Here is a 26,219-nt window from a genome sequence, read left to right as displayed (position 1 = left end):
GAAGGGCGGGTCAGGGTGTAATTTTAATGCCCTTAACGGCGTCAGAGTGAACGGCTGACGTCGGAGCGTCAATGTTCCTGTTCCTTCGGTGATGTCCGCTTTTTTTTGTCAACCTTACAAAGAAATGTTTTTTTTCTTCCTTATATGTGGCTCGGTGCGTCCCGCATTCGGTTGTGGGCAAACTTGAATGTCGCAGCCTTTTAGTGCCCACTGTCCTGAAAATGTTTCTGGTTAAAACCGTAGGTTGGTACCTTGATAACTTAGTTGGGAAAATCGTCGGAAATGCTATCCGTTAGGGCCGGATAGCCTCCTTATTTCCTTTTGCCTGCCCTAGGGGTTCCCATGTGGGCTATGGGGGCCTTAGTTTAATTGCCCATGTCATTGTTTACATTTTCTTATCTGTTTTGAATTTGAATCTAACCTGTAATTGTCAATCTTAGTTACCTTTCTAAACTCCCTAGTTTTCCTCTTATCTTCTGTTTAGCGCGTAAATTTTAAATTTTCGTTTCCGTTTCACTTTTTTTCTGAGTCTCGTTCTTTAAAACTCCGAACGGAAATCGTTCTAGCACTTTTGTCCTAGCTCCGTTGTGGGAGTCATCTCGAGTGATCAGATTTTAGATCATCTCACATTATTGTGGAGATTTGCGGTCATCGAGTGTGAAAATTTAAGTATCGTATGGAGTGATTCGTTGTGAGTGCAGCTTCACTAAGATTTTCGTGGTAAATGCTCGCACCATCGCCGTAGCCGAATAGTCGGATTCGCAGGACAAAATTCTTTTGCTAACACGAGGAAGCCGCCCAACATCAAAGGTACCGAATTGATTCTGATGAGCCCTTTTCTTTGTTTTCTTGGTTCAGTGTGTATTTCGATTTAAAGGCTTCAAATTGGGGGGGAGTAAAACCTTCGAGGGGACCTAACATCCCATCATCTCTCGTTCCGGACGTGGTCCTTCGCCGTTATCACCAAACCCGCCATCTGCGAGGTCAACAGCTACCTCTGAGGGAGCCCCTCATCGAAAAGACGGTCAGGCAAGCCTTTGTTAATTACGGATGCGCCGGAACCCCCCTAACCTCGAGCCTTTTTGCTGTCTCGTGTGTTCTCTTTCTTCCAATTTTTTTTGTTTGATCGCCTCACGATCAAAGGTAATATTGCTGATCTCATTTTGTAATTTAATATATATAATTTCGTTGTAAATCGTCTCTGGACATATCGGTTGGTAGATTCGGTTATTAATTTTGCGCTTATCGATATCAGTCACAAAACATAGATCTATGAGTTTGCGGCCGACAAAGAACAATATTCCGAGCACGTGATCGGTATAAGAGAATCACTTTTCTCCTGTCTACTTGTCCAGCGTAGATAGAATAGTATTTTTTTATTTCTTTAATAATTTTTAATTTCCTACATTTTTTAAATCTTTGTTATATAATATTTTAATCCATTAAAATTTAATTTCGGGGAAACCCCTTTTTCTTTCCTTTCTTTTTTTTCCCCTCTAGTTGGGGTTATACAACTAGTGGCGCCCAATAACTTCGGTTTATAGTTCTTTGTGATCACCCACGCCCAACACCCAGAGCCGGCTGGCACCAACTTGTGTTACTTAGGTAACATATTTTGGCGCCCAACGTGGGGCCACGTTTTCTGAATTGTGTGGGAATTTGTCGTTGAGTTAGAAATATTCGGGTTGGCCGTTCTGGTCGTTATTACTGTTAAAAGATGGATCCACATCGGTTAGGTCGTGATGAATTAAGATATGAGCTATTAGTAAGGGGTTTTTCCGATGTTAGGGCAGAAACATTGAGCTCGTTGCGGAGGAAATTGTCTGAGCTGCTGCGTACCGAGTCATTCGGGGAACTCGTCTTAGATAGTAGCGTAAAGTTAGATAGGGTGGATGAATTAAGAATTGTCAACACGAAAGTGGTTGAATTAAAGCATTCGTTGGAAGCCGTAGCGCGCTTGCAAAAAAATAGTAATGACTACCGAGTTTTTGAAAGCAAGTTACGCCATCTGTACGGTCGGGTAATTCGGGTGCAGCAGTCTCTTAGCTCGGAAACACCTGACGAAGCTGTCGAAAACGCTATCGCCAACATCCTTCAGGAATTGGATGACATAGACATGTCCCTGAACTTAAAACTCTCGAGTGCCGACCCTTCTGTAGCGATGGGAAGTTTGCCATCCCCAATAGTGGAGGGCGCCCAGGGTTTGCCGGTTCAGGTTCGTAGTCATCCACAACCACCAGTACCGGTTTATAAATGGGGCATCACTTTTACCGGAGAGAAGGACGGACTAAGCGTGAATGCGTTTATTGAACGGGTGGAGGAGTACCGAGTGGCACGCTCCTGTACCGAGGCCCAACTGACCGACTCAATTATAGATTTGTTGGGAGGTAGCGCCCTCATTTGGTACCGGTCGGTTCGGGCGGAAATTTCGACATGGACGGATTTTGTGCAACGGTTGCGGGCGGAGTTTTTGCCCTTCGATTACGAAACGGATTTATGGGGCGAGATCCGATCACGGGTTCAAAGCTCGTCTGAACGCGTGGGCAACTATTTCGCTTGCATGGTGAATTTATTTAATCGTCTCCCCACAAAACCTACCGAGGAAGAGAAACTAAAAGTATTGCGTCGGAATATTTCCCCATATTATATCCGCGGTCTCGGGCTGAGCGATGTAACGAGCGTCCAGCACCTCTTAGAACTTTGCAAAAAGCTGGAAGTTTCTAAGCAATATGCTTCTGTCACTCGTCCGGCAATAAATCAGGTAAATTTATTAGAGCCAGACCTTGCAGGTCCCGGAACTTCGGAGCCAGACATTAAACTTGAGCCGATCGAGAGTGTCTGTTGGAACTGTAACGAGCGGGGACACTACTTTTCCGGATGTAAAAAGCCGCGAAGACAAAGGTTTTGCTATCGATGTGGGAAGAAAGATGTGGTAAAAAGTCAGTGCTCTTGCAGTTCGGGGAAACGCGGACGGGGATCGTGGAAAAGCCGGACCACGATCTCAGCAGTAACGGGAGCAACGGCGGATAATTCATGGCAGGAGTGGCTTAACCTTATTCGTACCGAATTTAAAAAGGCCAAGATTGAAGCGCTTTTCGCAAAGCAGACGGGGGATCCGCGACCCTATTTAGACGTATCGATACACGGAATTAAGTTCTCTGCGTTGTTGGATTCGGGAGCCACTCAAACGGTATTAGGTTGTAGTGGGTGGGCTAAAGTAAGCTCATCCGGTGTAGTTTTAGAACCACCAAGTAGTGTTTCAGTTAGGGTTGCAAATGGGGAATGTTGCAAGGTTATGGGGTCGGCCAATTTGCCAATTGTTTTGAACGACCGCGTGAAGTTAATTAAGGTATTGGTGGTGGCCAATTTAGAGAGTGATCTCATCTTGGGAATTGACTTTTGGAAGGACATGGATATTATCCCTTGTTTTCGGACTAATCGTTATTGTTTCGGCTCGAGACAAATACCGGATCACATATCAGCAATCGCTGATAAAAAGGTTTCGGAACAAGGGTTGTTAAAGTTTAAAGAAATGATAGGACAGTTCTTTGAAAGAATGGGGTCGGAGCTAGGGTGTGCACGAGGCATACAACACAAAATCACCGTGGGTGATCACCAACCGATTAAACAGCGGTACTATCCCGTGTCGCCGTTCATTCAGGAGAAAATTAATGAGGAAGTGGATAAAATGCTTACTCTAGGCGTAATTGAACCGTCGCGGTCGGCGTGGTCTTCACCAGTTGTGATGGTGAAGAAGCCAAATAACGAGTATCGGTTCTGTATAGATTTTCGGAAGGTCAATCAGATTACCAAACGCGATGCCTATCCACTTCCCTACATCAACACTATCTTGGATCGGTTACGCAATGCAAAGTATCTCTCGTCAATTGACATAAAGAGTGCATATTGGCAGATTGAGCTGGAGGAGTCAAGTAAGGAAATAACCGCGTTTACTGTACCGGGTAAGGGGCTCTTTCAGTTCCGTCGTATGCCGTTTGGTTTGAATAACGCCCCTGCCACCTGGCAAAGGTTTGTCGACCAGGTCCTGGGAGCAGATTTAGAACCTATGGTTTTCGTTTATTTAGATGATGTGATAATCGCCACTCCGGATTTCGCCACTCACTGTGAAGTAGTGAAAAAAGTTCTAGATCGACTTTCAGGGGCGGGTTTGACACTAAATCAGGAAAAATGCGAATTTTTAAAACCCCAACTTAAGTATCTGGGATATGTTGTGGACGAAAATGGTCTTCGGACGGACCTGTCGAAGGTGGAGTGTATGGTCGATTATCCCACCCCCAAAAATGTCCGAGAAGTGCGGCGATTTATAGGGCTTGCTTCATGGTATAGGCGGTTCATTAAAGATTTTTCGACTATATTATCCCCTTTGGCCAAACTTACTCGTAAATCGCAAAAGTTCGTCTGGTCAAAAGAAGCAGAGGAGGCTTTTTGCAAAATTAAACAGTGTCTCGTAACTGCGCCGATCCTGGCGTGTCCAGATTTCTCCTTGCCGTTTATTCTTCAATGTGACGCGTCACAAGTCGGGTTAGGTTGTGTCCTTAGTCAGAATTTTTCGGACGGCGAGAAAGTCATAGCTTACGCTAGTCGGTCTCTGACCCACGGTGAGTCTCGGTTCTCAACAACGGAGCTCGAATGTCTCGCGGTATTGTGGGGAATAGAAAAATTTCGGCCCTATATTGAGGGGACTAAGTTTAGTGTGATAACCGATCACTTCTCTTTACTGTGGCTCCATAAACTCCAAAATCCTTCAGGTAGATTAGCTCGTTGGTCGTTAAGGTTACAAGGTTACGAGTTCGACATTATTCATCGAAAAGGGAAATTCCATGTGGTGCCAGATGCTTTATCGCGGGCGGTTGAATACATTGATGTTTCTCGGGCGGACCAGGACGACTGGTACAAAGACTTAATACGAAAAGTCACTTCTTCTCCCAATGAATATCCCAAGTGGTGTGTTAGAAACGAAAAACTTTATAAATTAGCTCGTTCTGGACCATGCTCGTCTAATCCGGATAGCGAGTGGAAGCTAGTTGTCCCAAAATCGTGTCGCGAAGCCGTTTTGATAGAGCAACATGATGAACCAACTGCAGGTCATTTGGGGTATTTCAAAACGAAAAAACGCGTTGCTGCTTTATATTATTGGCCTAAAATGGATGCAGATATTGCTCGATACGTTCGTCGATGTGAGGTCTGTCAGAGCCAGAAACCCGAACAACGCCCCCCATACGGGAAGATGGGTAGAAGAGAAGTCTCGCAACCGTGGGAATTAGTATGTACGGACCTTATGGGTCCTTTTCCCCGATCCAAAAAGGGAAATCGGTTTATTTTGATTGTAGCTGATTGCTTTACCAAATATGTACTTCTGTTCGCATTAAAATCGGCAACGAGTAAAGAGGTCGCATATCACCTGGAAAACGATTTGTTTTTGGTATATGGAGTCCCAAATTTAATTATATGTGACAATGGGAAGCAGTACGTAAGTAAAAAGGTTAAAGACATGGTTGCGTCTTATGAGTCCAATATAACGTTTAATCCAAACTATCATCCGCAAGCCAATCCTAGCGAAAGGATCAACCGAGTCGCCAAAACTGCAATTAGGTGTTATCTAAAAGACTCTACGCACCAAGAATGGGACGCAAATTTAAGTAAGGTCGGTTTTGCGTTACGAACTGCGGTACATGAGGTCACGGGGTATAGTCCAGCTTATTTAAACTTTGGTAGAGAACTGTTTTTATCGGGAAAGCTCCATAAAATCTTCCAAACTAATGAAAAGGGTGATGTCATAGATTTTGCGGGGAGAGATAGTTTAGCTTGTCACGTAAAGGAATTGCAACAGCTATGCGATATAGTAAAAATGCGGTTAGATCAAGCGTACGCTCATAGTGCTAGGCGTTATAATTTACGGACTCGCCCCCTATCGTTAGAGAAAGGTCAAGTCGTCTGGAAGCGGAATTATGTTTTGTCGAAAGCGGGTGATAATTTTGCGGCCGGACTCGCCCCGAAGTTCGTCAAATGTATCGTACACCGTCGAGTTACGTCCAATGTGTATGAACTACTGGATTTTGAATCAAGGAAAAACCTTGGGTCGTGGCATGTTAAAGATTTGAAACTGAACCGCGGTGACGACTAAATTCTTCCTGGTGTGGGTCCATTTTTTTTTTGGTAAGGGGGGGGTTGTTACGTTTGGAAAATCCACCCTGACTTAGAAGGGCGGGTCAGGGTGTAATTTTAATGCCCTTAACGGCGTCAGAGTGAACGGCTGACGTCGGAGCGTCAATGTTCCTGTTCCTTCGGTGATGTCCGCTTTTTTTTGTCAACCTTACAAAGAAATGTTTTTTTTCTTCCTTATATGTGGCTCGGTGCGTCCCGCATTCGGTTGTGGGCAAACTTGAATGTCGCAGCCTTTTAGTGCCCACTGTCCTGAAAATGTTTCTGGTTAAAACCGTAGGTTGGTACCTTGATAACTTAGTTGGGAAAATCGTCGGAAATGCTATCCGTTAGGGCCGGATAGCCTCCTTATTTCCTTTTGCCTGCCCTAGGGGTTCCCATGTGGGCTATGGGGGCCTTAGTTTAATTGCCCATGTCATTGTTTACATTTTCTTATCTGTTTTGAATTTGAATCTAACCTGTAATTGTCAATCTTAGTTACCTTTCTAAACTCCCTAGTTTTCCTCTTATCTTCTGTTTAGCGCGTAAATTTTAAATTTTCGTTTCCGTTTCACTTTTTTTCTGAGTCTCGTTCTTTAAAACTCCGAACGGAAATCGTTCTAGCACTTTTGTCCTAGCTCCGTTGTGGGAGTCATCTCGAGTGATCAGATTTTAGATCATCTCACATTATTGTGGAGATTTGCGGTCATCGAGTGTGAAAATTTAAGTATCGTATGGAGTGATTCGTTGTGAGTGCAGCTTCACTAAGATTTTCGTGGTAAATGCTCGCACCATCGCCGTAGCCGAATAGTCGGATTCGCAGGACAAAATTCTTTTGCTAACACGAGGAAGCCGCCCAACATCAAAGGTACCGAATTGATTCTGATGAGCCCTTTTCTTTGTTTTCTTGGTTCAGTGTGTATTTCGATTTAAAGGCTTCAAATTGGGGGGGAGTAAAACCTTCGAGGGGACCTAACATCCCATCATCTCTCGTTCCGGACGTGGTCCTTCGCCGTTATCACCAAACCCGCCATCTGCGAGGTCAACAGCTACCTCTGAGGGAGCCCCTCATCGAAAAGACGGTCAGGCAAGCCTTTGTTAATTACGGATGCGCCGGAACCCCCCTAACCTCGAGCCTTTTTGCTGTCTCGTGTGTTCTCTTTCTTCCAATTTTTTTTGTTTGATCGCCTCACGATCAAAGGTAATATTGCTGATCTCATTTTGTAATTTAATATATATAATTTCGTTGTAAATCGTCTCTGGACATATCGGTTGGTAGATTCGGTTATTAATTTTGCGCTTATCGATATCAGTCACAAAACATAGATCTATGAGTTTGCGGCCGACAAAGAACAATATTCCGAGCACGTGATCGGTATAAGAGAATCACTTTTCTCCTGTCTACTTGTCCAGCGTAGATAGAATAGTATTTTTTTATTTCTTTAATAATTTTTAATTTCCTACATTTTTTAAATCTTTGTTATATAATATTTTAATCCATTAAAATTTAATTTCGGGGAAACCCCTTTTTCTTTCCTTTCTTTTTTTTTCCCCTCTAGTTGGGGTTATACAACTAGTGGCGCCCAATAACTTCGGTTTATAGTTCTTTGTGATCACCCACGCCCAACACCCAGAGCCGGCTGGCACCAACTTGTGTTACTTAGGTAACATCCTTCCAGATGAGTAAAAAGTGAATCGATGGGAAAGAGCTCACAAAGCGCTTTAATTAAAGTTTGCATTCGAACTATCGGAGTCTGACAGAATTATTGAAGGGATAATTTGCGAAAGCGTTCGTCAGAACTGACTTTAAGTCAGATGCAGATGTTTTATGACAGCGAATCAGGATTCAGGAAGTCGCCGCCTGCAAGGGAATAAATAAGTAATGTTTGGAGAAGTCACGTTTTTACGACAACTCATCGCGCCAAATTTTACAGCCGCAACGTTTTACTTAGCCCTAATTTCTCGCTTAGTTTGTAGTGAAAAAATGCACGCCCACTAATAATAATTGCACGACTTAAGTTTCGAAAAATTAATAAAAGGCAGTGCCGGTACATACATTGCGCTTGGAGTAAACCTCGTAACATTTATCGACAATGCGGGAAAACTCTAATGCCTTTTGCTTCCCACTCGAGCAGCATCTTATACAGATAATAAAATTTTACGAGGTCCATGGTCAACTACATAAAAATGACGCTATAGTTTCGACAATAAATAATTTCTAGTGTTTTTCTAGCAATAAAATTTATTTGCGCAAGTTCGTCTTGTCCCTAATTACCCCTTCTTACGAGCTCGCATGTCTTCTTTCCTCCATAAAGTAACAATGGGCCATATAAACCAATTTACCATTTAAACCCAGACACGCCGCAACTCACAGGAATGCCCTGCTATTAGTGAAAGGAAGCAGAAGAGGATGGCAAATTTAACGATTTTGTTGTGGTTCATTTCTCCGTTACTACAGTCAAGTTAAATGGCATTAACATCATTATCGGCCCTAGTTATATTTTATTTATTCGGGCTCCCTGGAGTATCACAGTTTCATTTCTGGGGCCGGGTAGTTATTAAGTTTTTCTTGGATGAATAGAGAAATTCGGTCTTGGTCTTATCAAAGTCGGACGTTCACAATGAAATATTTCCTTTTGTGTTTGCTGAATTGTAGTGCTGTTTTCATTATGTTGGTAAAGTTTGAACGACGCAGGAGCTAAAAAATGCGTTATCAATGTTGAGGTGAGGGCGGTAATGTCGCCGATTTATTTTTCTTTATAGAATCGCGACAAGGGTGCTGTTTACACAAAACTGGGGGTGAAACCGTCCGTATAAATAAGACCGCAGATGTCACAACTCGAGACCTGCACCCACATTTAACGAAGGGTCTGATGGTTTAGTCGCTCCTGAGGTTGATTAACGACTTTTCGCAATGTATGGACACAGAAAGAAATCTTAATAAGCAATCTGCAGAAATTAAACGCGAATCGATCGTCTTGTTAACTCGCCCTTGATGACATGCTTTTCAGTTCGGTTCATTAATCTTTCAACCAAGGTCCGCAAGTTTGGTGATTTATTGTGGAAATTTTTCCGATATTGTCAAAACCGGCGCGTTATTTGTTTTAATTTTCTTTAGTGGCGAGGTGACAGTTATTGTTTTGGCACAGGTAGAAGAATAACGAAATTTATTGCGGAATAACGTATCAAGCCTCATTTGTCAAGCGGAAAATCCTGTCGTCGTTCTGGGACACAAATGTGTCCGGAATCGGGGAATTTACACAGTTAAGTGACGGATTTCCAGTACCCAAGGTGGATATTTAACACTTCCACAAAGGATGGCCAGGAAAGGATAACATTTAAATAAATCGCCTCGGCTTTTTCGCTCCAATTTACACTAATTTTATTTGCAACGCTGATTACTGAGCCTCGTTAAAATTCGAAATAGGCGAGGCTAGAATTACACGAATGAAAATTGATTTAATACTCCTCCACAATAAAACAAATGGACCATAAATAAAGCGGTTTTTATCTGCGGCACGGTGCAGTTTATTCACGCAAAATTTCGGACTCTTATTTTTGTGTAAAACAACAATTAAAAAAATAACCGCTCGTAAAATGCAATGTAAGAAAAATATTTTTCCAGTTTTAGCTGGGGAATAAAGCAAGCTTTCTGCCGATGCCCCAGTTTATTAAAATCAGGTCCTGCCCCACATTCCGCTTATTAACCATTTCTCTCCCACTCAAATGCAAATTGCTTTTCACGGAAGTAATGCATTTTAGTTATACATCAAAGGCGTTCAGTTTACTATTTTGCGTCCTTGAATTTTCCCTCACAACTAAGCACACATAATTTAATCGGCTTTAATATTAGATTAGTTCCGTTAACCTCACCGCATCACCGGCTTCCAATTAGCTTACCTGAAGGACTCACATTACGCAGTTATTTGCTCTCGAATTTGGTTTTTCCTGCATCGGTTATTCTCGACAGGGAATATCTAATGCACGAACGGAACTTGTGGGGTTCTGCTTTCTATCGCCCCATAATCTTGTCAGTTTCTATGGCCATGAGCTTGTAATTATAGGTGCTCGTGACTCGAATTGCACTCGGAGATGATCAACACAAACTCCAACTTGATGCAATTAAGAGCCGAACGAAAAATGTCATCAAGGACGTGATCTTTAACTCGTTCGATCAATCAAAGAATTGGAACAAAATTCCCAGATAAAGGGTGTTTAAAATTCGAGCTGAAATTACTCCGTGCCGCTACCTTTTAAACGAAACGTAAATCTTTTAAACTTTTCCATCATGAGGCAAGTTAAGTGGAGGAAACGAAACAGTTCAAACTAATTTCAACTATTTTTGAAATGATTAAATTAAACGTTGTTTATTCTTTCACTCAGCTGAAAGGGGTTTAATTAATCTTTTCCCGGTAAATATTTTTCACCTCGGAACTCGTGCGCGCAGAGTAAACTGGATTAATTAATTATTACCTTATTATAATTATTTATTTGCATACGAAATAAAACTCTTGTTTGTTTGTTTAATTAAGGTAAATATAAATTTGGAACAGCAGCTGTTTATTAGCTAAGACTTTCCAGACTCAAGGATTATCATCTACCAGCTATTCGAATCTTCATATTGAAACGTAAATTTCAAATCCTCTACTTAAAAGGGCTTTAAACGTTTAAAATTAAATTCGGGTGCTCTGCACCTAATCCCCATATACCTCACTAAAGCGATTGTGCCGGCATTGATTTTTTTGGGAAAAATGTTTCAAATGGAGGCTTTGAGTCTTGAAACGTCAACAATAAACTGCATGATAATTGAATTTAGCGCGATGTGCTTTCATTTCGTACGTAATTCCCTGCCGTCATCAAATCTATTTTAATTCAGACTGAAGCCATGTCGCGAGCACTGATGGCGATGACACATGTAAGAGTAAACAACTCCAAATCAATATAATCTTTTAGACATCCACCCTAGAGAATTTTTCCTGCATTTCTACCGCGAACCTGGTTGTTTGAAATGCGATAAAAGTGAATGATTGATTTCGCACTAAAAGCCTGTTTAACGCTGATCCAAAGTGCACTCATATTTGCAATATTCCAAGAAAAGAAATAAACTCTTCATACTTCGTTCAAGTGGCTCCATTAACCGCGCATCAATTATTTGCCACGCGTTTTTTGCACCTGTAGCACGTCCTTAAACACCGATTTTAATGCTAAAGCTGTTGGCTTTTTATTGTGGGAATCACTAGTCCCAACGGAGGCTTCATTTCATCGTTTATATTTGATGAGCTTAATGTTCGGCTAGTTTGGGTTCAGGATAATTCTGATTCAGTTTCCTGGTAAATGGGCCTGTTAACATCATGTTCCTGCTATTGGTGGAACGCAGTTTGAACAACTCGCACCCTTTGTAACCTGTTTATAAGCAGCATGTTCAGACTTTAAAGCCGTGCAAACAAGAAGAGAGTAGTTATATTGAGCACAGGACAACCTTACTCTGAATTTTTTATTAAACGAAACTAAATTTGTTTGTGTGCGTTTGAGATAGTAAATTACATTTTAATTACAATGAAATTAAAATCATTTTTCGCCGGAAATTTGATTTTTTATGAAATTGGCCCGGAATGTATCTGACAGCCGACGGTGATTGATCAACGCTAATTCACAATTTACTTTTTGTTTTTCAGCGAGAAATGTACAAATTTCATAGCATCCAATCCTAAAATAGATTATTATTTACTGGGTGTATCACCTAATAAAAACTTTCATTTCCCCGAGCCGCTTAAACCTAAATTAACTGACACGGAGCGTCCAGTTCAACTAGCACACAAAATTTTTCAGTAACCAAAATTTTTTCCCTTCCCTTCGCCTTAGAGCTGCCTTCATTAATAAATTTACGATAATTTCGGAATCGCTTAATAGCCTCAACTTGCATCAGGTAATTAAGCAATTTATGGCAAAATCTCGCCAAAGTGTCCCATTCATCTAAATTGGCTTTATCCGAGCTTTAAAAAGCTCGCGGTTTATTCGCGTTTTTATGCCAGTCATCTGTTTAGCGTTGTTGTGCTGTTAACTTTAGGATATGCATCCTTAAAACAATAATGAAAGTCGTGGTGAAACCGTCTAGCACAGCGAGTTCCGTTTTAAGTCCAATGAGGTGAAAACAGTGGAGAGGAAGCATGAAATTACTGTTATGTCACCTTGAGTGTGCCAACCCACAAATAGTTGAGAAACTATGCAGCTCTTTCCGACAACTTCACAATGTCACAGCGTGATTTTAACTCCACATCGGTGCTTTTTCACTGAAGGATGTATGCTTCCGAATTCCAGGCCACTATCAATATCATTCAGGAATGTGCCAGGTCCGAAAAAAGCTGTCGAGAGCTTACCAATAACTAGGTAAAAAGCGGTCGTGAGTTCGGTTCTGGGTTAGGGAGACTTTTATGCACCGTTTTAGATAAAGTTAAGCTTGATTTACAAGACTATTTCTGCAGATAAGACGCTCGGGAGCCTCAAATGAGAGCCGTTTTTTTATGTCTTTTTCCGTCTAAACCTGAATGGCGTATTTTCAAATATTGCCCTTCGTTGAGATTATTAGTGTTAGTACTTTCTCTGATTAAATTTGGCCCTTAAAAATTAAAAACGGCCAGTTTCGGTGCAACTTGAAGCGAATGAGAAATGATGAGTTCATATTTTCGAGTGTTCAATTTGGTCTCGGGTCTTAACGGACCGTAAATTCGTACAGTGGTAGAGTGGAAGAAGTCGTGAAAGACCTTTATTAAAATTTGGCTTTGAGTGTACACGCAGTCATCTTAAAAGCCGGGATCTCGTGTATGTAATGGAATTTGAGAAAATTGCAATTTCACTTCGTCTCCTTCTACACTTTTATGGTAGCCTCTCGTGGATCTCAGTCAGTTTCATGTAATTTAAGACCTACTAGTGCACCGTGCCTCAATCACTTATAAGGACAGCCCCAAGAAAAATTCGCCACGAAATATTTGTTTTATTGTTAGCGGAAGAATTCCGCGCCTTACCAGCTCTTCTATATGCTAAGCAAATTTCCCCCCATTACTCTCAATACCACAGCAGGTATTGCATTAATCCGAGCAGATAAATTCAAGTTTCGCATTTCGCTCCCATTGCATTTAAATTATAAAAGAGTGAACACGGTTTCCGGTCCGCGAAACTTTTAATGTCGCTAGTTTCGTCAAATCTCGAAGCGATAAAAGCAAAAACAAACCGACGCCTATATCGCATTAAAAGTTTTGAGCCTCCGCTTGCGGACTTCTTGCGGTAAAATAATCACTTGCGCTATAAAAAATTAGACTTCATAATTTATGCTCAAGAACAAACGGCCCTTAAGCCCACTTCAGACGCGGGATTGGTCGGACTTTGCTGCAATTAATCGGCCATAAACGCACTCAGATGCAAGGCACATTATTATTAATTTCTCTATTAAAAAAAAGTTTAGTAGATTTCGCCTCCTCGGCGCTTATCTGGTCACTCGCAAATCAAGCAGTAAACAATAACCGGCTACAACAAACAGTTCGATAATTTGTGACGGATTTGCTTAATTTGCTCAACCGGTGTATGTTAATTGAAAGAGCTTGTGCCGGATCAAACGTAAATTAATTACAAGTTATTGACATGTTGCGGCTACTTTGCTTACTTTATTTGAGCTGAAATCAAAGCTTTTTGGCCATAACAAAGTTGCTTATTGCGCTTTGGATGTTTGAATTATTGATTAAAGTTTAATATACCCTTGTTACCGATATTAAAACACGTTAACTAGAGGTGTATCAATCTATAAATTAACCCTTATTGTTCGGCATTTTGTTGCCGATGGCAACACGTTATTTTAATCTAGGGTGGATTTTCCCTTTCTAAAGGTATGAATATTCGAGGATACTCATCATTGTTTGGAATACATTACCTCCCGAGTTTAATTTAAACAAGAATTTCGATATTTTATTCACTTTAGGCAAAAAGAAATTGTACGAGCTGAACACAAACGTTTTTATCATAATAAACCTCAAGTTAACATTTGTCGTTTCACACCTAAAACACAAAAAAAAATCCTACGAAATTTGTTTTGCAATAATGCTCAATACGGGGAAAAGTTCTCAAGTAAAGTGAAATATTCGCATGAAATTCTGCATACGTTTTATGCAAAGGTAGAATATTTATTATTTAAGAGAAAACTTGCACATAAAAGATTCATATTTCGATTCACACTTACAAATTTTCTTCTCTATGCTAGTGAGAATCTAACAATGATTTTTTGAAATTTATTCCCAGAAACTGAACAGGTCTGGGATATTTTTTTCTATTTCTCACTTCAAAACTATAGAATTTGCGTGCAAAAGTCGTTGGACACTGTACATCATTTATTTGTTGACCACCATTATTATTGAGATATTACTCAGTTTACCTCATTTTTTTTGTAACAGTTACCGAAAAAAAATATTTAAAAATATTTGCAGTATGTATTCTATTTTGCATTTTTTCCGTTACTCACCTTCTGGTCTGATTCTGTTAGTAACTAAATAATGTTTTATTTATTGTCCAGTGTCTAGTAGGAAACAGACACCATAAATAAATACTTATTTTATCGCAAAAATATTATTTATAATTATATTTCTGATAAAAATACTTTTTTGTTTGATTGTTTGATTTCGTGTTCCGTACTTTGAAATGTGACAATCGATGGAGGTAATACAGCAAAATCCCGGTTCAAGCTTTTTGTAATATGATACTAAACAGCCAAAGAGTGCCAACTTGTAGCCGATTTCAAACTTCAAAGCACATACAGAGGAGATAATTCCTCCTCAGTAGTGGGATTTGCCTGAAATGCATTCGTGCACATTTTAGACACCTAAGTGGGACTCTAAATAAGTAAGCCTTAGAACAGTTGGAGCTGCATTAATATCTTCCTTAACGTATGTCAAAAGACGCCATGTCACAGAAACTTCTCCATTAAAAGGATTAATTTCCCCACTCGCTATATGAGCATGAGCGATTTTTAATAATTCCCGATCTGCGCCCTGAAAATGGTATCTATTTCAGCTCGAAAAGTGCACAATAGTGCATCCGGGCGTCAGGTGCTAATATTAGCACACGTGCGCGTCCGACAAAGCCCTCAATTGGTTTCGATTCGGCTCTCAATCACATCTGACGCCCCTCGAACCACACAAATTGTTATTAAGTGCAGCGATAAGTGCATGTGAAGAACAGCCTGAAACCACGTCACTCTCCAACATGCCACGCAGTGTAACGGAGATGTTGTTCTTTATGGTGGTGCAGCGGGCGGAAGAACACGCTTGAAGGATAGCAGAGACGAATCCTCACTTCCGCACTGCTTGCAGACTGCTGCTACAAACACTGCAATGCACTACGGAATTGAAGACACGCACTCCGAAGGACGACAATCCTGGTCCAGGGCGGATGTTGAAAACGGCGCGGCCAATTAGCGAGCTGCTAATTAGCGCCGTTTGGGCGATCGATGAAAAATAAAGTACAAAGCTCTTGATCAAAACGGAATTGGCCCCAAATGCTCTGTTTTCGTTGCGATTAATTGCAGGGATTTCTTTGTGTGTTTACACAGCCTGTGTTTGCGATTGATCGAACTAAAATTTAACGACAAAGTTTAGCTCGGTGCTAATTCGAAGTAATTTTTCTTGTTTGGTGGATGGAGTAAAACCTTCATGCATATTTAATCGGTTGAGTTGCGTTGACGCACTTAATGCAAAGCTGGCAGCATCCGACTTGCTCTCATACATTACAAACTATAACCCTCCAAATACTTGCTAACAACTTGGTTTGCGAGCAGTTAATTCAGTTAGAATTCGCGCTCGATTTGGGCGATTTTTCTGTCAGCGAAACTTTTAGCCAGAATCAAGCACATCAATATTATTTTATAGACAGGCTGCGTAATCTGATTATATTGATGTATTGTTACCATCCTGGTTTATGTAACTTCAGGAAACAGTGATGAATGTGGCACTGATTGTGGCTGGAAAGACTGAATAACCATTTTGTCTAAATGGTCGATTAAATTGACAAAAACTTCACGTCATCAATAATTAATGGTGAATTTAATTAAAAGGCTCTTTACACCCGTCATGCGGTAATGGATCCTCCACGCTTTTTGCACGGACAGCAAGAATTCATAAAAATATATCTCCCCTTCATTTGGGTTTTGTGCAGATACACATTTTTTCCAGGTCCCTGACACCATCAACACTAATTCCTCGCCCACCACGTAAAGCTTTAACTATGTGTATCGTCAGAACATTTAATATTGAGATAGAAAAAAAAATAAAAATAAAACAAACTTCTTTATTGTTTTAATTATTACATAAATCTGACGAGCAGTAAGAATATTGTCCTCCTTTTCCCTCGAGCAATGCTTGAAGATCTTCGAATTTGACTTGGTTACTACAAGATTTCCTAGTTTTATCAGAGTCTTAAAAAATCATTATTAAAGTCTAGAAGATTTACAAACTTAGTTTAGCACCTTCGTAATATTGTACTGAAGCGCAAAGATCCTCGAAAATCCCACAAGTCACTTGTTTAGAATTTTTACATTCATCTTCACCTTGACAAGAATAACACTTTAGAGAGTAGACACCTAATTCAAAAATATTTATCAAAAGCTTTATCAAAATTTTGCTTACAGTAGATTGTAACAAACACAAGGAATGTTATTTTAAGTTTCATTGTTGGGACACTTGTGCAAACAGAAATTTAAGTGGCTGCTTTAAAAACTTTTAAATTGTTGATAAACCTCAGCAGCAGTTTAAATTTCCAGTGGCGTAGCCGATAAGGCAAAGAAAAGTGTGGTAGTCTTTATTTACCAAAAACTGAAGCTAAATTAATGAACAAAAGCATGGGTTAAAAATTATTGGTAATAACATTAAACTTTCAAATTGTTGTTAGCGAAATAAAAATTTTTACGCCACTGTTACTGTATTTTTTTTACTTAAATACAATCTTATCGCTTATGTATATTACATGTTTATAATTATAATTGCAAATTATGTACGGAAAAAATAAAAAGAAAGAGAGAGATTAAAAAGGGCTTCAAATTCATACAGAATAATAATTAACAAAAAAATATAAACTAAATACAGTTACAAATCTTACCTTCATAGCTCAATAATCGACTAGAAAGCTGTGAAAAAAATGTTATTTTTGGCCTAATTTACAAATTTCCAAGCTAATATTTTTTTAACTAAATTTTGCGAAAAATCTGAGTTGCTATTGTCTGAACGCTAAAAATGGCAAAAATTACGTTTTTTGTATTTTGTAAGGAAATTTCATAAAATAATCGTTAGTTTGACTGAAAAGTATAAGCAAAACCAGGGCAATTTTTTATCATAAATAAAATTTTGATCAATCTTTTCCCCAACATTTCGATGCACCAGTTTCGGGAATTTGCATAACGAGTAAAAATCCTCTTCCAAATTTTAAAATCTGATTTTCCACAACATTGCTCAAGTTAAGAAGCAAGTTGAGGCTCGTGCTTGCTAACAATACATTTAGATTAAATTAAAAGAGAGAGAGACGGCAGTTCCAACGCCGCGAAATACATCAGTTGAATGTGTTTCAGCGCGAATTTAAATTACCCCATTGTTAGACCGAATTTTTGAGGCGGTTCTTATGCATATTGATCCTCTTTATCATTACGGACGGCCGCAGTACATCCCTTTTCCGTCCACTTAACCCGTATGCAAAAGCGGAAGTCTAATTGAACAATAAAAATTCCGGCTGAAATATATTGAAAACGAAACACTGAAAACGTCAAAATAACCCGACTGAGCCATTTTTATTGAAAGCTGATGCCTGTTTTGTACTGATATCGACTTATCTGTCTCGGAGCCCTACAACGTTATGACGTTTTACGAACTTCTCTTATTATGCTTTTCCAGCCAGCTAACGTCCCGGGGAAATACAAACAACACAATGTCTTCCAGAAGATTATTCCAACTTTCGATCACCTCGAGTATTGGATGCAAAAAGTGGACGTTTCGTTCAGTGAACTAAGCAAAATTCTCTTTTTCGTTTTGCAAAATAGTTGATGAGTCACGGTTTTGCGGTTTGAAATATTCCGTCCCTCGGGGAGTTGTATTTTAGCCCTCGGATCAGGCTGACCGCCTTACAAATGGTTGCGATCGTATATTTAAGAAAGTGGTGTTTTCAAGCGCGAAAAAACGGGCGCATCCACCAATTTTTGGTGGTTTTAACGCAACACAGTCTTGAATAAAAGTGGCGGCTCCATGGCTTTATTAACGAAAAAACACGGGATAAATCATTCAGCGCAACATAAATTGCCCGTTGCTCCACACGGTAATAATTTAAAATTGGTATAAATTGCAGAACCGGCGAGGTTACGTGTCAATAATTCAAAGCGATTGAGTAGTGGTAGCCGATACATCACCGCATTTTCACCGGTGCGTTGCCAATAATATTAGCAATACTGGAAACGTAACAGAAAGAACCAATTAATATCGAAATTTCATGTCATCATAAAACATCGGGCTTTGTTCTTCGCTCCCTCGCGCTTTTGTCAGCTTTTTCCGTTATTGTTACATAAATCAATCAATTTGCTTTAGATTTTCTCCGTTTGGATGGCTCTCACTCCGCCAGGAGACGGATTTTTTCCGGGGCAGACTCTGTCATTAGGCACCCACATCAATCATTACCTAATTAAAGGAACATCACTTTTGGGCAATTTGCGGGATAAGCTCCCACATTGTTAGCTTGAAGGTGGGCTCAAGAGAAAGTTCAAGTGATTGAATAGTTTCGGTTATAGCCAATCAAATGCAAGCTGAGTGACGCATTAAACTCAATCAGCCAATACAATGAGGTCACTGCACATTTAGAGCAGCGTAACCACACGAGAAAAATTTTGCTTTAATTAAAAAAGATTTTATGAAAAAGGCTTTTCAATTTTATTTTCCATCCGCAGCAAAAATTTTACGTTCTTGACATGAAAATCAGAGGATATTGTCTTTGCGAACTGCACATTCAGCGCGAACCTTCGTTTATGTAGTTTTTAAGTAAATAATCTGATTTATCCAACAACGAGCGGGAAATATTTTAAACGCTCTTAACTAAACAAGAGGAATTATCTCTCATAATAGCTGACTGCAAATCCGTGTAAATACCAGCCGTTGCAATTCAACAAAATGAAAATTTTATGAAACAGACTCGATGATGTGGGAGTGGAGCTGGGAGTAAATAGCTGCAAGACATTTAATTAAATGAGTGACCTCTCGTGATTTTTCTGAAGAGCAAACAACGGCAACACTAAAATAATTAAATGCAAGTACTACAGCCTTTGTGACAGGCAGTGAAGCTCAGTGTGAGTGATTATCGATTTTAATATCCTTGAGCAATTTTCGCTTCACCGCAGTTAACTAGAACTTGCTGACTCGGCAATTATTTTTCACTTATTACAAGTCTTTTTCACAAATTTATCTTCCTCAATAGATTGTAATTTAATTCCAACTTTCAACTCGGGCGATTTCATAAACTCGTAACTTTTAAATATGGATTAAGAGTTCCATGAAACTAGATGGTAGTAAACAACTGCGAACTTATCTCCATCCGGAAAATAGCTCCTAAATATTTAAAATTTTAATTAATCTGGAAATATTTTTACAGACGTTAATATTAGTTCAAAGTAAACATCACAAGCTCTCTCCGATGTTTATGGGAGAGATTTGTAATAACACAACTCGCGCAAACAAGACAAGTGCTTTGTGTTATTAGCTCTCCTGTAAACAAAAACCAAATCACAATAACTGTGGATAGTTTAAGGCCACCCAACCACATACCAGTCTAAAAGCATCCACGGTCAAGACCGGGTTATTCTTTCTAAATGTTTGCCTTGTAAAATTATTTAGCTTAATGCGATGATGGCATAATAAAAATGCGGATGAAATGTTAAAAACGTCTGAAAAACACAATGCGAAAATGATTAAAATTTCACTTTCGGCAAAAATGCTGAAATTAATAATAAATGCGTAAGCAAGCAATAAGGCAGAATTTATCTTTTCGTTATTACCTCCTCAAATTTCCAAGAGAATTTAAATTGTCTCATGCTTTTTAATTAATTATTTATTCACAAATTTAGTTCATTCAGTTCGCTCAAAGAGCTGTTATTTCGTATTAATGACTCATTTATTAACTCACTGAAATTTTAATGCAAATGTATTTCGTAGTTTTAAGCCTGGGAGAAAAATGGGCCCAGCACCCGATAATTATCTTAATCCATAGCTCCCGCATCTTGTTTGTAAACACAGTTCACATACTTCGTCCAAATTATTCCCTCTGGAACTGGCCAATAAAACCTGAAAAACAGAAACGCGTCCCAAACTGAATTTCCGTTTAATTTTACGGCCGCCGTTCTTAATGTGGCACATACCCTTGAAAATGTGCTTTATATTCACCCTAGCTGAAACATTCACTCATCACTGGCCAAAACTTATATAAAATTTATCCACTCTGAAATGAGTTTGTTCCGTTGCGGTTGGATTGCTCACCTGGAAAACACCTACACTTTTTCCTATCTCGCGAGTCGGAAAGTTAATTAGTTTTACGTTCTGCAGTTATCGAACAGTTTTCCAGCGACATCATTTTCCTCTTTGTGCAAGTTTATGACTGAAACGTGGCACAGATTCGCTTTGATCGCTTGCTGCAGTTTTGGGTGTAATAAAATGGAAGAACAGAGCACGGTTGCTACAATTATTTTCAAGCCTCGACTGATGTTTGCATAATTTCAGTAACTTTATAGAGCAAATACGGAAAATAAACAGTCAAAGTTGACGGTAAACATGCTGAAAGAAGTATGAGTCAGCACTGAAAGGACTGAAACGTCAAGTTTTATTCCCGCAGGTCGGCTATTTTTCACAACCGTTTTTCATTATTTTAAACAACGCCGACACGTTTTTTAGCAGATTAAAACTATAAATTTTAATACCGTGTGGTTTACAATGTGCTCAACATTTCAATTTTCCTATCCCATCACAATAGCTCGGATTTAATCGTTTTGTACTTTAAATCACAACAAACTCAATCTGTGCTTTGCTTCTGCAATCCTAATGTCTTAGTTCATCCCGAATTCCGGCAATTACTTCCCTTTTTCTTTAAGAGACCGGGATTGAGGCCTAAACTTCATTATTTTCGCCAGAGGTTTTCATAATTAAACGAAAAGAAACGCTTTATCTCATTTGCCCTCAAACTACCAAAGCTGGGCGGACGACAATCCGATTTAAGTTTACATTCTTAGTTTCAAAGTGACTTAAACTTGTAAGCACGAGGAATTAAAACACAAAAAATTGTGTTCCTTCAGAGCTGATTTTTTAAACTTGCGTTATCCTCCCGAGAGAGGCAGTATTGCAAATGCCGTAAAATGGTGAAAGTTTGCCGGTAAATTGTGGCAAAAAAGTAATGTGCGCGGCGATAAAATTAATTGAGGAGTTTCGTAAATATAATAAGTTTGCGGCGAATGTCGGAACCGGTAAAGTCCGGAAAAGCACCCGTCTAGGTTCCGGGCAATCAGCATTGTTCCCTAATAGGTTAATACACACTATGAACTCCAGATAAATTACTAATCGATTAAATTTGGTGATGGCACTAATTGGCTTGCTAACGGTCCGGAGATAAAGGCCGTGCAGGTACCAGCATGAATCCGGAATCTGTCATTGATAACGGTCACAGCTAATGACAGAGTTATGTTTGCATAACGCGGAAAAATACAACTGCAGCGAAAGCCGAACTCTTGCAAAACAAATAAGAAATTAAAACGGCTTGGGCGCTTCCGCTTTGGTTTCCACGTCGCGGAAAAAATTGGAAGGATGTGTGCTTTTAGGAATGGATTTCTCATGCCGAAGGTTAGGATGTTTTGAATTTTCAATCATGCAGCGGGAAGACGAATGATGCGAGGAAGAATAAGAGATATTCGAACTGCTTTGCGGAAATGCTACATTCAGATAAGGAGGAACTGAATTAATCGTAAGGCTTGTACATTTTGTTGAAAGTCACTTTGAGTAATGAATAGTCCTGGCTTGCACTACATCAAAGCAGGAAAAAACAAACCACTGACCACTTTACGAAAATTAAAGAAAACATCAGGCATAATCTGAATATCTCCCGAATTAATTTGACTTGTCAAGATTTTGTGTAATTTTTCTCGCAAATACGATTAACATTTCAGGCTTAATTTATAGCCCTCGCTTAATTATTTTAATTGCTGAAAAATTTCCGCGTAGTGTAACAATTTGGAAACACGTTTGTTCCAATTTACAACCCATTTTAAAAATAAAAACACATCTTAAGCCTTAAAACCCTAATAAATTCTGTCATACAAGGGAAATGATCCGTGCGACGACATTTATTTGCTTTTAAACGTTTCAAAATTCCTCTTTTATCAACGTTTTCGCGTGTTAGTGTCTCGAATTTAGAAATAAAACGCGTTTAGAGCAAATTTGCAACGACGAGATCGATTCCACGTTTGTCGGAAGTTATTCATTTGTGTAAACAAATCGAGTTTCAGCGGAAGATTTAATCCGGAATTATTGGTTACATAAAAAGCGCACTCATTAATTACACTGCACAGATCAAAGGTAAAAATGGGGTATTACCACATTCATGCAACAACATATCTTTCAGCGCTTAAGCCGTGCTCTAATTATTTCAGTTTCGGGAGTTTCAGGATTTTTTACTGAAAATAATAATTACCATTTATTTGTGATTTGTGTGCCAAAAATGTTTCCCTATAATAAGCTTTGTTTGTGCAGTGCAGCAAAGCCATAGAAAAATCCCAGAGCATGAATTTAGGGCAGCCTTTGTCTTTGGAGTATACATGTGCATAATGGCGTCTGCGGTGTAGTGTTTCATTATGCAAAAAATAATGACGTCTAAGGCAAGATTACAGCACTCTGTGCTCGTCATGTAATGATATTTCGGCCTCTTGTTCTTTTTGCGCATCTGTTTGAATCGTTGTTAAGCCGATGGTCGTAATAATTTCTTCGTTTAAGAAGTAATTTTGTAATTTGATGTTTTTTGTGGAGTAAATAGGACTTTTCGCGCAGTTGCGCTATGAAGCCGTTCATCAAAGCGCAGCAAATGCGGCAATTCATCGTGTCGATAATGATCATTTATTTCGTCGCATACTAAATGTCTGCTCTGGCGAGGTTTCGATGTAACCGATTCATAATTGCACCCGTTCCACAGATAAATTGCTCGCAGTCATTAGAAATGGTGGCCGGGTTTCGGATTTTAATATCGAAGGCAAAGAAGTTGAGTGGCTCTCCACGCAATATTCCCATTTCATTTCGCTAAGTTTTTGCATTTGTAAGTAATGCATTTTTAACAAGATCGGATTTGGTTTTTCCCCACAAACATTCCAATTTATTACAAACTACGCCGTCGATATATAAAATCGAGTTCCGCAAATTAAAAAACAACAAACAGGAGAAGCACTTGCCGCGTTGCGAATTAAACTTAGATGTGCTCGTCCATATTTCGGTATTTGGGGATGATTTATTCAGACCGCAATGCAAAACCCTCGTGTTAGACAAATGCCACGAATATACGAGGACATATTTTCTTGTATATCACTAAATTCTTCACTGGACGATCCCAGACATAAGTTCCGACAATAAATTGGAAGATGAAGTAAAAACCACTCCGCTCATAAATATGTAGAATTCCAGGGATAATATCGTACGTGAGCTACAATACCGACCAGAATCATTCACCATGCATGCCGCACCATCCTCTGACCTTGCTCCACATCCTTTAAAATACCCGCAATAACGCCACCTATACGTTTTAAACGGCGGAAACGCCGACGGCATCCCCAAATGCCGCATTCCTCACAAATTTGCCACTCTTCAGCCAGCCATAAAGTTACGCATTACAATAATGCACTTTTACATTTTAGTTCCCGAAATTTGAGATCACCGGTCTATAACAGGACCTTCTTCACTCCTTCGACGCTAAAGATTGATCACTCAGGAGTTTGTGTCATATCTTTCTGTTTGCTAAATATACCGTGACGGCCTAAAAATCCCTTGTTGTTTTTTGTGATAAATAATATTAACGTCATTGCTTAAGGCTTGTGGGTGGTGCAAGTTAACCCAAAAATCGACATTTCCCTCTCGAGTTTTAACCCAATTTTGGGGCATCTTTTTCTGCCACCTTTATTGGAATAAGTGAACGGGAAAGTTTAGATGGGATCCATATTATTTTTAAACCACTTAAACTTCCAGAGCAGCGAAAGTTTGCGAACGAGAGGCTCATTTTATTTCGTAAAATTTGTTTCTCAATTTGGTAATAACAATAAAAGTACCTCGCGATTTATCAAATTACGTACAAATTCCGTGATTAAATCAGAATAAACAATCAATTTGGAATATAATTAATATCGATGTCTGTCGATTTGTTGGAACATTATCCCGAGCGCGCGCGGATAATTTATCGCAGGTGGGAGCACACGAGGAAAAATGAATCAGTTCGATTATTAATGAATCAGTTTTGGCGATTCGTGATCGGGTTTATACATAAGTAGAGTATAAAATGTTACTTCTGGGCTAGAAGTAACATTTTATACTCTACTTACATATCAAAAAATAGATGCGTCAAAATACGAGGCCGTAAAAGGCGGCTTACCGGTTCTGGGCACGTAGAGGTTGAGATAGAGGCAGTCTTCGCTTTCATTGGCAAGTAGAGGCAGGAGTTTCTCCAAATACAGCAGTCTTCCTCGGGGGAATTCCAGCAGGGCTTCCGACCTGTTTCCTATATCCGGCGGTCGCTGCGGACACACGGCTCCGAAGCGATCCGCAAGACGCGTGTTCTTCCATATCGAAGGCGTTACTGGTGGCATATACCTAGAAGCACACCAAAATATCGATACCAAAACATTATCCATTTATTTTATCATGACACGCGCATAATTTCTGGATTCAATAGTCTCCGAATAAATTTTTTTTTTCCAATCGTAGCTCTACAACTAATTTGTTCTAATAGACAAATTATGTTAGTGAGGTACTAGAAGAAGAACATCAGGTTGATTCCATTTACACTTCTCTAAAGCCTTCGATCCTTTGCTGTTAACTAAGTCACATCTCTATGGAATAACAGGCAATATACTGTTGTGGATCTATTTAACGGAACACAAACAGTCGATATTAATTAATTATTTTGAAAAAATTTGTTGGAAATTTTCAGAATTTTCGGAAAAATTTCAGAAAAATGCTTGCTTGCCTAAAATTTACAAAATAAATACAAATTGTTCTTTTGCCTGTTTTACTCTCTTTAACTAGAAACTTCGTCAAAATTAATTTAAAAAAACACAAATGTATGCCGAAATATTAATTAATTACTTTTTAAAATTGTGGATTCTTGCTTTTTTTGTTATTATTATTTGTTATTGTTATATAATATTTTTTTTAATTTTAGCAAACATTCTTGTACAATATGCGTTTTGGCAATAAAATTATTATTTTTATTATTTTGGGGCTGTTGCTTCTAGTAACCTAATTGATAAATGCTTGTCAAATACTTTTAGGCTCCGTTGCATTCAAATGAAATTATGCTTCAGCCGTCCCTCAAAGCAATAGTATCAGCTTTTCAGGCCTAGAGTTGAAACAAAACCGCCGATTTTTGTACTTTCGCCCCGAATTTAATTAAATAGTGTGCAAATAGTCCGACTGCTAAACCTTCATTTTCAGTTGGAGGAATTCGTGCGGTAAATTTTCTCCAGTTGAATAAATTCACCGAATTCCTACAAATTTAATCAATTCTTTTCGATTTCGCCTCTAAAGCGACAAGATCCTTTATGTAAAGAAAGGTAAATTGTTATATCCTTCGCCAGCGTTGTTATCTCCTATTCATATGTTGAAAGTTCGTCCCTTGCGAGATTCTGTTGGTGGAACATTTCAAAGCCACTGTCAATATTTTTTTACCATCTTCAGCACACTGTCACAGATTTTCGTTAAAACAAAACGAGTTTCTAAACTTGCGTTATCGCACGAGACGTAAACCTTGCAGCAAATTGC

The 26,219-nt window shown here is 39.2% G+C and overlaps 1 protein-coding gene, 1 long non-coding RNA gene and 1 other non-coding gene across 4 annotated transcripts in view; all 3 read right to left on the bottom strand.

The window, feature by feature from the left end:
* LOC663865 (neuroligin 2) overlaps window positions 1-26,219 on the bottom strand; it is a 103,090-nt gene that overhangs the window by 44,986 nt on the left and 31,885 nt on the right. For both annotated transcript variants that reach the window (XM_015980442.2, XM_015980443.2), the window contains exon 4: window positions 24,832-25,049. In XM_015980442.2, the coding sequence (XP_015835928.1) occupies window positions 24,832-25,049 (218 nt within the window). The remainder of the gene's footprint in view (window positions 1-24,831; window positions 25,050-26,219) is intronic.
* Mir932 (microRNA mir-932) lies at window positions 15,483-15,566 on the bottom strand. The gene has a single exon (NR_036312.1). It is a non-coding gene; the product is annotated as a microRNA mir-932 (primary transcript).
* On the bottom strand, window positions 16,469-16,978 carry LOC135266394 (uncharacterized). The gene is made up of 3 exons (XR_010334419.1): window positions 16,827-16,978; window positions 16,667-16,780; window positions 16,469-16,615 (listed from the first exon to the last, which is right to left on the bottom strand). It is a non-coding gene; the product is annotated as an uncharacterized LOC135266394 (long non-coding RNA).

This window comes from Tribolium castaneum, chromosome 5 (assembly GCF_031307605.1).
Source record: "Tribolium castaneum strain GA2 chromosome 5, icTriCast1.1, whole genome shotgun sequence".
Lineage (NCBI taxonomy): Eukaryota > Metazoa > Arthropoda > Insecta > Coleoptera > Tenebrionidae > Tribolium > Tribolium castaneum.
The sequence above is the reverse complement of the archived record's forward strand: the minus strand, read 5'-3'. Positions and strand labels throughout refer to the sequence as shown.